Source organism: Acanthamoeba castellanii, assembly GCF_000313135.1.
Source record: "Acanthamoeba castellanii str. Neff unplaced genomic scaffold scf7180000084762, whole genome shotgun sequence".
NCBI classification, from domain to species: Eukaryota; Discosea; order Longamoebia; family Acanthamoebidae; genus Acanthamoeba; species Acanthamoeba castellanii.
The window spans coordinates 326,409-337,228 of record NW_004457518.1 but is presented as its reverse complement, the minus strand read 5'-3'; the positions used below and the strand labels follow the sequence as shown (position 1 = coordinate 337,228).

Sequence of the window (10,820 nt, the reverse complement as noted above, 5' to 3'; positions counted from 1 at the left end):
CACACCACCAATGGTTAAACAGTGTGGTGAGAGACACTATCAGTGAGGGCTGTTGTGGTGGTCAAATTTTGAGTGGCAGGTAACTTTATGCACAGAAGCATGAAAAAAGAATCTGAGAGGCATAGGATCCTGTATAAAAGGTACCCTGTCCCCTCACCAGGCATGGCTCATGGGGGTATTGGGCAAACCTCTTTGTTGACAAGGACTGACAATTTTTTGTGTGTTGCTCATCTCCTCCAAGATTGGTCCTTTTTGACTTTTACTCCTACCATACACTGGAATTGGGGAGCAAGTGTGGACAACCAATACACCACCTAAAAGGGGGACAACCATAGGAGTACTGTCAACCTGTCCAACTCTGTTTTGACTTTACCCCTGGACAAAAATGTGAAAGGAAAAAGGCAAGGAAAAGCAGTGGGCAACAAAAGAACGAAGAACAGCAATCGATGGCAGAAGAGGGCTTCTTTGTCAACAAACGCAACCAGAGGATCTTTACGCGTGCATGGCTCCCGCCCGCCCTTGAAAAGACAAAGTGCGTATATGCAGATTTACGCCGCCCCCGCCCAACAACATCCATCTAATCGCGTGCGGCACAAACCAGGGCGCTGGTGTTCCTGTTCCATGGCCTGGGCGAGCACAGCGGGCGCTACAACCACGTCGCAGCTGCCTTCAACGCTCGCAACTACGCCGTCTTTGCTCTCGACCACCATGGTACGTACGCAACGCAACCTTTTTATCTTTGGTGATGGTGCTGGTGATGATGGTGGTGATGGGTGATGGGTGCTGTGGGCGGGTCGTACCAGGCCACGGCAAGTCAGACGGTGCGCCGATATTTGTGGAGCGGTTCGAGGACTTCGTAGAGGATGCCCTGCTCTTCATCGACGTCGTGTCGGCCCGCTACCCTGCCCACCTCCCCAAATTCATTCTTGGGTAACAATCGCATATGGCACACACGACACACGCGACACGCAGTGCTCACGCACGTACTGGGCGCAGGCATTCCATGGGCGGGGCGATCGCGGCGCTCACGGCCAAGCAACGCCCGAAGGCGTGGGCCGGCGTGGTGCTCTCAGGTGCCGCCATCAAGAGGGGCGCCGACGTCAACGCGCTCACTGTGCACGCCGCCAGGTGAACCCGCTGACTCGTCGTCGTGATCATCTTGCAGCCGCCCACGCACCGCACTCGCACTCACACTCACGCAATTCATCGACGCATTGCGCAGATTCCTCTCGTGGGCGACGCCAACGCTGGGCGTGAAGCGCATCGACCCCAGCACGCTGTCCACCGACCCGGCCCAGGGTATGTTCATACTTGGTCGTGCACTAAGAGATTACACTATACATGACAATATATATGACAATATATATATTAACCTGTTGTTGGTTTGTGTGCGCAGTCAAGGCCTACGAGGAGGATCCGCTGGTGTACCACGGCCCTGTCACCGCTCGCATGGGTCATGAACTGCTCAAGGTCTGTGCAGCGCCCACCCACCATCCACGTGCACCGGCTGAACTTACACACGTGTGCGTGTGTGCGTGTGCATGTGTGTGTGTGTGTGGTGTGTGTCGTCGCCAGGCCGCGGACACCATCGAGAACGATTTCTCGGGCTTCACGTTCCCGTTCCTGGCGTGCCACGCGCTCGACGACAAGCTGACGCACCCCGACGGCTCCAAGGAGCTCTACGAGCGGGCGCCCTCGCCGGTCAAGGACCTCATCCTCTACGGCGGCATGCGACACGAGATCTTCAACGAGCGGGACGGGGCGCGCGTCATCGCCGACGTTCTGCGCTGGGTTGAGAAGCGATACGCCGCCGTTGGTCATTCCCGCGAACATGGACGCGTCATCTCTGCCCTCTAAGCGGACCGAGTTGCGTTGCTTCACCATTACACCCCAAGTCTGGGGGTGCAAGCCATTTATTTATCAAAATTTATCTGCGCTTATTTGTTTATATTATTTATTCGTTAGTTGTTATTTACCTAGAAGGTATTATTTGCAGGATTACTTCGGTTCGTGAAGGCAGCGTCCCCCGGCGTTCGTGGTGTTTTCTAGGACCAGATTCACGGAGCATGTTCACAAAATGCTGTTATTTTTATTTTTATTTTATTTTAGCGGGATTGTGAAAAGGCGCCGCAATTCGTGCAGGATTCGGGCGGGAACGCGAGCTCGTGTCTGTCGGCCTGCGAATTTTCCGAGGTCTCGTCGGCGCGCTTTCTGCAGTTGTTCTCCTTTTCCTCATTTTCTCTTAATTTCTCACTCTGCACAAAAAGTCCGACCAGCGCACCCACAAGCAAAGAGCACGCACGTGTTGGGTAAGCCTCGTGTGACTTTGCCGACAACCGACGATCGAGAGAGAAGAGAACATCCTGCATTGAAAGAAGCAACAATTCAGCTCGGCGAGACCTCAGAAGTTTCTCCATCCATCCATCCTCTCCCTCCTCTCATCATCCCGCGCTCATCCCCCAATAATCCATAGACGATCGATTGAATTCGGTCTCTATCGCTGCTCGACCCCCCCACGTTAATCACTCTTCGACCTCGTGAGATCCCCATCGCGTAGTCGATCTCTGAATCGGCGCTCGTTGCTCATTCGCAACAGGTTTCTTCAGCTATCTCTGGAAGAGAGCGGCTGAAGGACACTCCACCCCCACCCCTAAGCAACTACACAACACATCTCTCTACTCGCCATGTCATCTATGCCGCTCCAGCGCCAGCTGCAGCAGCTGCGCCATGCCGCCTGGGAGGACGACCTCAGCGTCATCAAGGACCTTCTGCAGTCCATCGAAGACGAGGGGAGCGCCTCCGACAGCAGCGAGGCGTCCTCGGTGACCGATGGCGGATGCACCCCCTTTCCCGAGACCGCGCAGCTCGGCTCGACCTCGGCGGATTTCGGCTTCGGCCCGCTGCACTGCGCTGCCTCGATGGGCAACGTCGAGATGCTCACCAGCATCCTCGAGGCCAATGTGTGCGACGTCGATGAGCTCGACAAGGACGGCAACACCGCCCTCATGTGGGCCATCTCCTACGCCTGCACCTCGGCCCCGCCCCCCTCGGGCGGCGCGCCCACCCCCTCTTCGTCCTACGTCGAACCCGACTGCTACGTCGGTGGCGACTGCGCCAAGAAGCGCCGCGAGCTCGAGCTGGTCGAGGCCCTCATCGACCACGGGGCCAACGTCAACAAGGCCAACTTCGAGGGCGAGACCCCCATCTTCGCCGCCGTCAAGCTGGGCTGCGCCGAGAAGGTGGCCTTCCTCCTCGAGAACGGCGCCGACCCCAACGTGAAGGACATCAACGGCGCCACGTGCCTGCACCACGCCGCCGCGCTCGGCATGGACGCCATCGTCGCCATCCTCCTCCGCAACGGCGCCTTCTTCAACGAGCGCGACGAGTGGGACGAGTGCGCCCTCCACTGGGCCGTGCGCGAGGGCGGCGACCGCGCCATGCGCATCGTGCGCCTCCTGGCCGAGCACGGCGCGGTGCTCGACATCTACAACGACGACGACGAGACCCCGCTCGACCTGGCCATGGAGATCGGCGACGACCGCATGGTCCAGCTCCTCCTCTCGCTCGGCGCCCTCGGCAGCGGCTTCGACTCCATGACCATCGCCGACGACTACGACGACGACCACGTCGCGTGCTTTGGCAACGCCCACCACCACCAGCCGCAGCCCCACGCCGCGGCCACGCTCGCCGCACTCGCCGCCACCCCGCTCGGCTCGTTCGAGGAGGAGCAGGACAAGCCGGCGCCGGGCCTGCTGGCGTGGACCGACGAGGCCAGCCAGGTCATGAGGGCCTGCGAGCAGAGCCTCACTCACCTCGTGGCCTGAGGAGGCCCCGATGGGAGAGGAGGAGGCCCCTGAGGTGGGGGTCCCCCGCGTCCAGGAGCCGACGAGTGAGTTCTGTGCTGCGCGTGGAGTGGAGGTGGCGGTGGAGATGCTGAGCCGAACAACGCAACAGAGGATGGGAGCGATTGGTCGCGCGCACACGACTGATTGCTCGCCGGCGCCTCTTTCTGCAGCTCTCCCCGCCTGCCCACCACCGCACACGCACGCACCTCACTCGACGACGACGACGTCTTCCCAACCGCACACGCACCGCATCGCCGCCATTCGCCCAGCATCACCGCCTCGCCGCCGCCTTCGCACGCACGCGCCCTTCGACAGCACCCCTTCGTCCACGCGAACGTTCACCAGCAGCAAGCCCCCCATAATTTTACCCCTCCCCACCATGTACATATGCGGCCACCCTACCCTTTTTATCCTCCAAATATATACATACTCCTACAGTGCTTGCACGTGTTTCTGGTGTTTGTGGCAAACACCAACCAGCCTCCACCCATTGATGAGGATCGGTTGCGCCCTCGGTCTTTTTTCTGTACCCGATAGCTTGCGCCAACCACGGCTCTTCCCGCTCAATAAACCGCCAATCGGCGTTTACCTCCGGATTTTTCCTCCAGCCATCTGGAAGTACTTGGCAAACGCCGCGGGTGGCACGAGACAGAAGCTTCTCCTCTTTGTCGTCTTCGCCAGTGCAGTGTAGTTAACTACATCGCGGGAGGCGTGTGCGCAACTGCGGCAGGCATGTACGATTCGGCGACCCTCGATGAACTGCTCCCCGTCCCCGCGGAGAAGCGCGGCCTGCTCGCGACAGACACGGTCAGCGCGCCAGCAGCGCCCGTGGTGAACAACCTCAAGGTGACCCTCGCGCTCGTGCTCATACAGGTACACGCCCCTCCCTCCTCTTCTCGACTCATTTTCCCGCCCCGGAAGGAAGGATGATGATGGGAGATGAGTGCATTTCTTCTCGAGAAAAAAATAAATAAATAAAAATAGTGCACATATTAACTATTATCAAAATAAAATACAAATAAATAAAAATACGCGAGCCACTTATTTCATTTTTTGATTATTTATTCTTATTATGTGGCTCCGGCGTGACGCATAGTTATGCGCATGTGTCACTCTTGCGCTGTTGCCCCACACCATCTCGCGTGGGTGGCGTTCATGTTGACGGTGGCGCTGATGGTGCTAACTCGCACACGCCACCGCACACACGCACGCCTGTGTTGCAGGCCATTTGGAGTTTGAACGCGGTCTACGCCAAGACGGGCCTGCGGGACATGCACGTCATGGTGTGGTACTCCCTGCGCCTCATCTTCGCCACCCCCGCCTTCTTCGCCCTCGCCTACGTCCGCGAACGCGAGTCCCTCTTCAGGTACCCGCGCGTGTCGCGTGTGTCGTGCTATGTCGTGCGTGTGTGCTTACGTCATCATGCGTGTGTGCGTGTGCGGCACACACAGCTCGCGATCGCTCAAGGACTGGCTGTGGCTGGGAGGCCTGGGCATGATGGGGATGGTGTTCAACCAGCTGCTCTTCCTGAGCGGCCTCTCGCTCACGACGGCCACCAACGCGGGCATGGTGAGCCCGGCCATCTCCGTCTTCTCGACTGCCATCTCGGCCCTGCTCTGCCTCGAGAAGCTCTCCCTCTGGAAGCTCGGCGGCATCAGTATCACCGTCGTCGGCGCACTCATCATCCTCGAGGTACGCACCTTCACCGCTTGCGATGTGTGTCGTGTGCGGTCGTGTGTGATGAATGACAATGACACGCACACGACGACGCACACGACAGGTGGAGAACTTTGAGTTGTTTGGGTCGAGCGACATTCTGCTGGGCAACCTGCTGGCGATCTCGAGCACGGTGTGCTTCTCGCTCTTCATCGTCCTCCAGAAGCCGCTCACGGCGCGGGTCACGCCCACGGTGCTCAACTTCTTCGTGTTCGCCGTCGGGCTGGTGGTCATCGTGCCCATCACCCTCGTTGGCTTCTGGGACGAGGTCGTCGACGTCGCCCGCACCGCCCCGCTCAACGCCTACCTCTCCACCATCTACAGCGCCTTCGTCGCCGGCGTCATCGGTACCCCCCCCCGACCACACATTAGACCGCATTCGCACACACACACACACACACACACAACACGATCGTGACACTAATCCACGCGTGTACGGTGTGTGCGGTGCGTGCGTGCTGCGCAGGGTATTCGTTGAACACGTGGGCGATTCATCAGATCGCGGCGTCGACGGTGGCGCTGTTCTACTGCCTGCAGGCGCTCATGATCGCGCTCTTTGCGTGGGTCCTGCTGGGCGAGCAGCTCACCGTGCGGGTGGCCGTCGGCGGGCTGCTCATCATGGCGGGCCTCTTCACCGTCACCTGGTCCCTCGACCGCCAGCGCAAGAAGGACGCCCGGCTCGCTCTCGAGCAGCAGGAAGAAGAGCAAGAGGCCGCTGCGGCCAAGCTCCTCGACGCAGGCAACGACTACGACGACAACGACGAGAAGACGACGATGATGAAGATGAAGACGGCGATGGAGAAGAAGAGCGTGGATGGGACGATGCTGGTGATGGAGCTGTCGCAGGACGGTGCCTGGGTGTCTCCGACGTCGCCACCATCGCCCGAGCATCAGGAGAAGAGGCGGAGGAAGTCGGGGGAGGCGGAGTACGGCACCTTCGTGTAGCGCACACCCACGGTGCCAATTACGTTAACTTTCAAATACCATCATCATACCAACATTCCTACATTCCTTTGGGTTTGCTGTTCCCCTGTAGCGTCGTCTTTAGTCTTTTTGCGGACAAAACCCAAAACAGATTTGGCATGCCCGTGGCCAACTCTCGATTCTGTGTTTGAAACAACAAAGAGGAGACAAACAAGAAGAGGAGATGTCCGTGACGAAGCCCACCCTCACCTACTTTGACCTTGCCCCGCCTCATGCTCGAGGACGCCGGCGTTGACTACGCCTACGTCTCGGCCACCAACTGGCCCGCCCTCAAGCAGCAGCTCGGCGGTAATCACTCCCCTCCTACTGTGATCTCTTCACTCACGCTATATGCAATGCTAAATAAACCATATATTTACAAATATTGGAAACATGTCAACATCAACATCCAGACAAGCTGGCCTTTGGTCAGATCCCGCTCTACGAGGATCCTGACGTGCGGCTCGTGCAGAGCGGTTCGATTGCGCGCTACCTGGCCCGCAAGCACGGCTACAACGGAGCCAACGAGGCCGAGGCCGCGCGCGTGGACGTGGCCTACGAGGGCGCCAACGACTTCCTGGGTACCCTCCTCGGCTACACCCTGGGCACCCCCGACGACCAGAAGCCCGCCGCCCTGCGCAACCTCCTCAGCAACCAGGCGCCCACTCAGTTCCAGTTCTTCACCGCCCTCCTCGAGAAGAACGGCCGTAACGGCTACCTCGTCGGCAACAAGGTACCGTTGCATATGAACATAATGCGCGCGTGTGTATATATATATGTATATGGGCATTCATAGGAATGAGTGTTGACATGCAACGTGGTTTCTGCCAGATGAGCTATGCCGATTTTGCGCTGTACAATGCGCTCAACACGCTGGTGTCGCTGCCAGGCGGCCCAGCCCTGCTGGCCACCTTCCCGCTGGTCAAGCAGCTCCACCAAACCGTCGGCCAGTGCCCCCGCGTCAAGGCCTACGCCGCTCGCAACGTCTACGCCCCCAAGAAGGCCGCCCTCTAAGCTCGCCACATCATGTTTCTTTTCTGAAAATACGCCATGTTACATGTTTGTAACGACATACTCATTGGTGTCGCTGACGTCAGCAGCTGGCGTGTCGACATTGACATTGTCGACGTCAGTGGTGTCGTCGGCTGGTGGATCGAAGAAGAGGGCGACGGGGCGGGCGGCGAGGGTGTTGAGGCGGCGGGTGACGATCTGCTTGCGGGCCTTGTTCTGCGCGACGGCGTCGTAGCGCGCCCGGGCCTCGGGCCGCTTGAGCAGGTCATCGAGCGCGTCCTTGGCCAGCAGGCCGATCAGCTGCCCGCGCTTGTAGCGCAGCCGGTGGCGCACCTCGCCCTCGAACCCGATCTTGGACACGACGGCCGTGAGCCGGTTGGCGTTGACGTAGCGCTCGAACTCGTCGCACAGCCACCGCACGTCGACGTCGGCGCCCTCGCCGGCGAGCTTCTCGAGCTCCTGCGCGAGGCGCGCGTCGTCGCCCAGCTTGGCGTTGCGGTCGCGCTTGACCGGCTCGCGCTTGCGGATGTCGATGATCTCGGCGTAGAGGTCGATCTTCTTCTTGAGAATGACGCGCGACCCGTTGGTGAAGTAGGCGTTGCGCACCGGCTTGATGACGGTGCCCTCGGCCAGGTTCTTGTAGCCCTCGTACCGCGCACCCACCAGCGGCGGGTGGCCCAGCCGCTTCGGCAGCGTCGTCGTAAACTCGTGCGGGTACGCCAGACACTCGTCGAACGTACCCCTTCACGACACACGCGTGAGCCTCGTAAAAATTAACAAATAACAAATAAAAATAACAAATAAATAATAATACAACGTGTAGCGGGGGTGGTACTTGAGGAGGGCTTCGCCGTAGAAGAAGCCGGCGGTCTGGAAGATGCGCTCGGCGAGGTCGTAGTCGAGGTAGCCGTGGCCGTCGTGGAGGTCGAAGGCGAAGAAGTCGTAGGTGGGCGAGTAGTAGATGCCCTTCTGCACGTGCGCCTGCGTGGGCGGCGTCGGCAGGCCCGGGTACATGCCCCCGAACAGCTCCCCGTACACGTACAGCTGATGCAGCTTCCCATCATCGTCCAGCCCTGGTCGTCTCTCGCGCGTCAGCTATGTGCGCGTGTCATGTGTGTCGTGTGTGCGTGTGTGCGTGTGTGTGTGCGCGCGCGCGAGACGTAGTGCGTACGGCGTCGAGGCGGAGGGTGGGCGGCGTAGTGCTCCTGGAGAAGCTGGAAGGCGCGCAGGACGCGGTCGGTGTACATCTCGAGCAGGATCTCCCACCCTGGGTAGTACTTGTCTGCTCCACACCAAGGCCTCCGATTAGCACGACACGACACGACACGACACACACTACCGCACGACACGCGACACGCGACACGCGATACGTGAGGCCAACACACACAGGACGAGGCGCGCGTACCACCGGGAGCGAGGAGGGCCTTGCGTCGGGCGCCAGTAACGGTGGAACCGTCGGTGAGGAAACAGAAGTTGGAGCCGTGCACCTTTTCCATCACCACCCACTCACCCTCTATCGCAACATAACAACGATGACAACAACAACGACAACACATGACGACAGGATCCGTGCGACACGACGTGGTCAGTTGAGGGTTACATGTGGAGCGGGACTGCACAGCACAGAGACTGTAGAGGATTGGCCAGGGTTAAGGTACCGGCATGGCCCTCGGTCCTCACGGTCTCGGCTTCGAGCTGGTGGTTCTCGATGGACGCGTAGCGCCTAAACCTCGGCCCTGCCGGTGCTGCTGGAATGTTGTGGTGGAAATTATAGTTATATATTAAAAATATAAATTAAATAACAGTAGTGGAGGAACAGGGAACGCACCAGCGCTGGGTAGCTCTTTTGGTGGCAGGGTCGTGCTGTCTGGTGTTGGCGCCTCCATCTTGTCCAAGTGTTTGTTGCGGTCTGAAGAACAAACCCGAGTTTGGGCTTGTGGAGTTGCGAAATTACGCAGAACAAAATTCACAAAAGCCGATTTCTTTTTGTGGGCTTTAGGAAAAGTAAAAAGAAAAGGTGAAAGAAAGAAAACATGAGACGAGCAGGCTGGTGCACCGCGTTCGTGGTGGGGACCGCCCTGGGCGCGGGGGTGGCCGCCTCCTCCACCGAGTGGCCGCATCTGCGTGGGCCTCCTCTTCTTTCCTCTCGGCCCGTGCTCGCGGCAGAGACTGCCACCTCTCCTCCTCCTTCTTCCAGCTCCGGCCACCGTGCGCACCACCTCCCCCACTCATCTATGATGAAGGTGGTGCGCTGAACACGAGTTACTTGTGTAGGAGGTGGTGCTGGTGAAGTAGTGCCACCTCCGCCGATGCTGCGGCGCCGGCTGCCCAGCCTCGAGACTGCCCCGACCCACTTGAGCGGCACCAGACAGCGGCGGGCGGAAGTGCAGGCCGACCCGCGGTGGCGGGCCATCAACCTGCCCAGCCTCGAGGACCGCCGCGCCCTGGGCGCCCGCGGTGGTACCACCCTTGCCCCCCCCTCCCATTGATGCAACCCCCGCGTTTTTCTTTTTCTGATTGGCGCACGACACGCTACATGGCTGCACGCGCAGAGCACTACGTGTGGCAGGACTCGAAGTTCGAGGGCTTCGAGCTCTACTTCAACGATGAGGCCAGGTCGGCCATGGGCTTCATCGACTTTGGCACCCGGTGCGAGGGTCCGCCCGGTACGAACACCATCACACAACGAGTGCACACCACACCACACGCTCCCTTTCTGGATCGCGTGGTCACTCCCCTTGTTCGGCACACGACACACGCACGACACGCACGACACGCACGACTCACGCCTTGCACGCATTGCTGGTGGTGGATTGCAGGGTGCGTGCACGGCGGGGCGCTGGCAACCATTTTTGACAACGTGCTGGGAAGCACTGTTGTGGAGGGGCTCAAGGGCCAACGAGCCGTCACCCTCAACCTCGATGTGAACTACCGGAAGGTATACGCCCCAGCCACCACGCGTTGATCTGCATGCTCTTGCTCCTCGACGTTAACGTGTGTGTGTGCGTCGCGCAAACATGGAAACAGTTCACGCCGCTCGGGAGTGTAAAGATAATTGAGACGCGGATCGACCGAGTTGAAGGGCGCAAGGTGTACGTCACCGCCACCCTCACCGACGGCGAGGACGGCACCCTGCATGCCGATGCTTCGGCCCTCTTCCTCGTCGTCAACTTGCAGCAGATCAGGGACCAGATCCACAAAGGCAACAACAGCAACAGGCCCAGCTCCTGATGTTGATGTTCGTGTTTGGCCTTAACTACGAAAGTGAAAAGAAAACGAGAAGAG

At 59.4% G+C, this 10,820-nt stretch overlaps 6 protein-coding genes across 6 annotated transcripts; 5 read left to right on the top strand and 1 right to left on the bottom strand.

The window, feature by feature from the left end:
• Positions 1-446: 446 nt before the first annotated feature.
• ACA1_235090 (lysophospholipaselike protein) lies at positions 447-1,857 on the top strand (the record flags this gene model as incomplete). The annotated part of the gene is given in 8 exon segments (XM_004341037.1): positions 447-532; positions 602-711; positions 804-886; positions 997-1,063; positions 1,074-1,128; positions 1,223-1,299; positions 1,397-1,470; positions 1,576-1,857. 8 exon segments carry the CDS (start codon positions 447-449, stop codon positions 1,855-1,857), a joined length of 834 nt encoding a protein of 277 aa, XP_004341085.1.
• An 827-nt stretch (positions 1,858-2,684) lies between these two features.
• On the top strand, positions 2,685-3,824 carry ACA1_235080 (ankyrin repeat-containing protein; the record flags this gene model as incomplete). The annotated part of the gene is made up of 1 exon (XM_004341036.1): positions 2,685-3,824. The coding sequence occupies one exon, from the start codon at positions 2,685-2,687 to the stop codon at positions 3,822-3,824; it is 1,140 nt and encodes a 379-aa protein (XP_004341084.1).
• Positions 3,825-4,577: 753 nt separating this feature from the next.
• ACA1_235070 (integral membrane protein duf6 domain containing protein) lies at positions 4,578-6,506 on the top strand (the record flags this gene model as incomplete). The annotated part of the gene is made up of 5 exons (XM_004341035.1): positions 4,578-4,718; positions 5,069-5,211; positions 5,297-5,537; positions 5,626-5,908; positions 6,028-6,506. The coding sequence occupies 5 exons, from the start codon at positions 4,578-4,580 to the stop codon at positions 6,504-6,506; spliced, it is 1,287 nt and encodes a 428-aa protein (XP_004341083.1).
• A 251-nt stretch (positions 6,507-6,757) lies between these two features.
• Positions 6,758-7,538, top strand: ACA1_235060 (glutathione Stransferase, C-terminal domain containing protein; the record flags this gene model as incomplete). The annotated part of the gene is made up of 3 exons (XM_004341034.1): positions 6,758-6,833; positions 6,938-7,257; positions 7,356-7,538. 3 exons carry the CDS (start codon positions 6,758-6,760, stop codon positions 7,536-7,538), a joined length of 579 nt encoding a protein of 192 aa, XP_004341082.1.
• A 39-nt stretch (positions 7,539-7,577) lies between these two features.
• On the bottom strand, positions 7,578-9,421 carry ACA1_235050 (RNA ligase, putative; the record flags this gene model as incomplete). Its single annotated transcript, XM_004341033.1, has 6 exons — positions 7,578-8,277; positions 8,371-8,608; positions 8,707-8,817; positions 8,941-9,048; positions 9,194-9,271; positions 9,364-9,421. 6 exons carry the CDS (start codon positions 9,419-9,421, stop codon positions 7,578-7,580), a joined length of 1,293 nt encoding a protein of 430 aa, XP_004341081.1.
• Positions 9,422-9,844: 423 nt separating this feature from the next.
• ACA1_235040 (thioesterase family domain containing protein) lies at positions 9,845-10,766 on the top strand (the record flags this gene model as incomplete). Its single annotated transcript, XM_004341032.1, has 4 exons — positions 9,845-9,995; positions 10,088-10,201; positions 10,355-10,473; positions 10,587-10,766. 4 exons carry the CDS (start codon positions 9,845-9,847, stop codon positions 10,764-10,766), a joined length of 564 nt encoding a protein of 187 aa, XP_004341080.1.
• Positions 10,767-10,820: the final 54 nt, after the last annotated feature.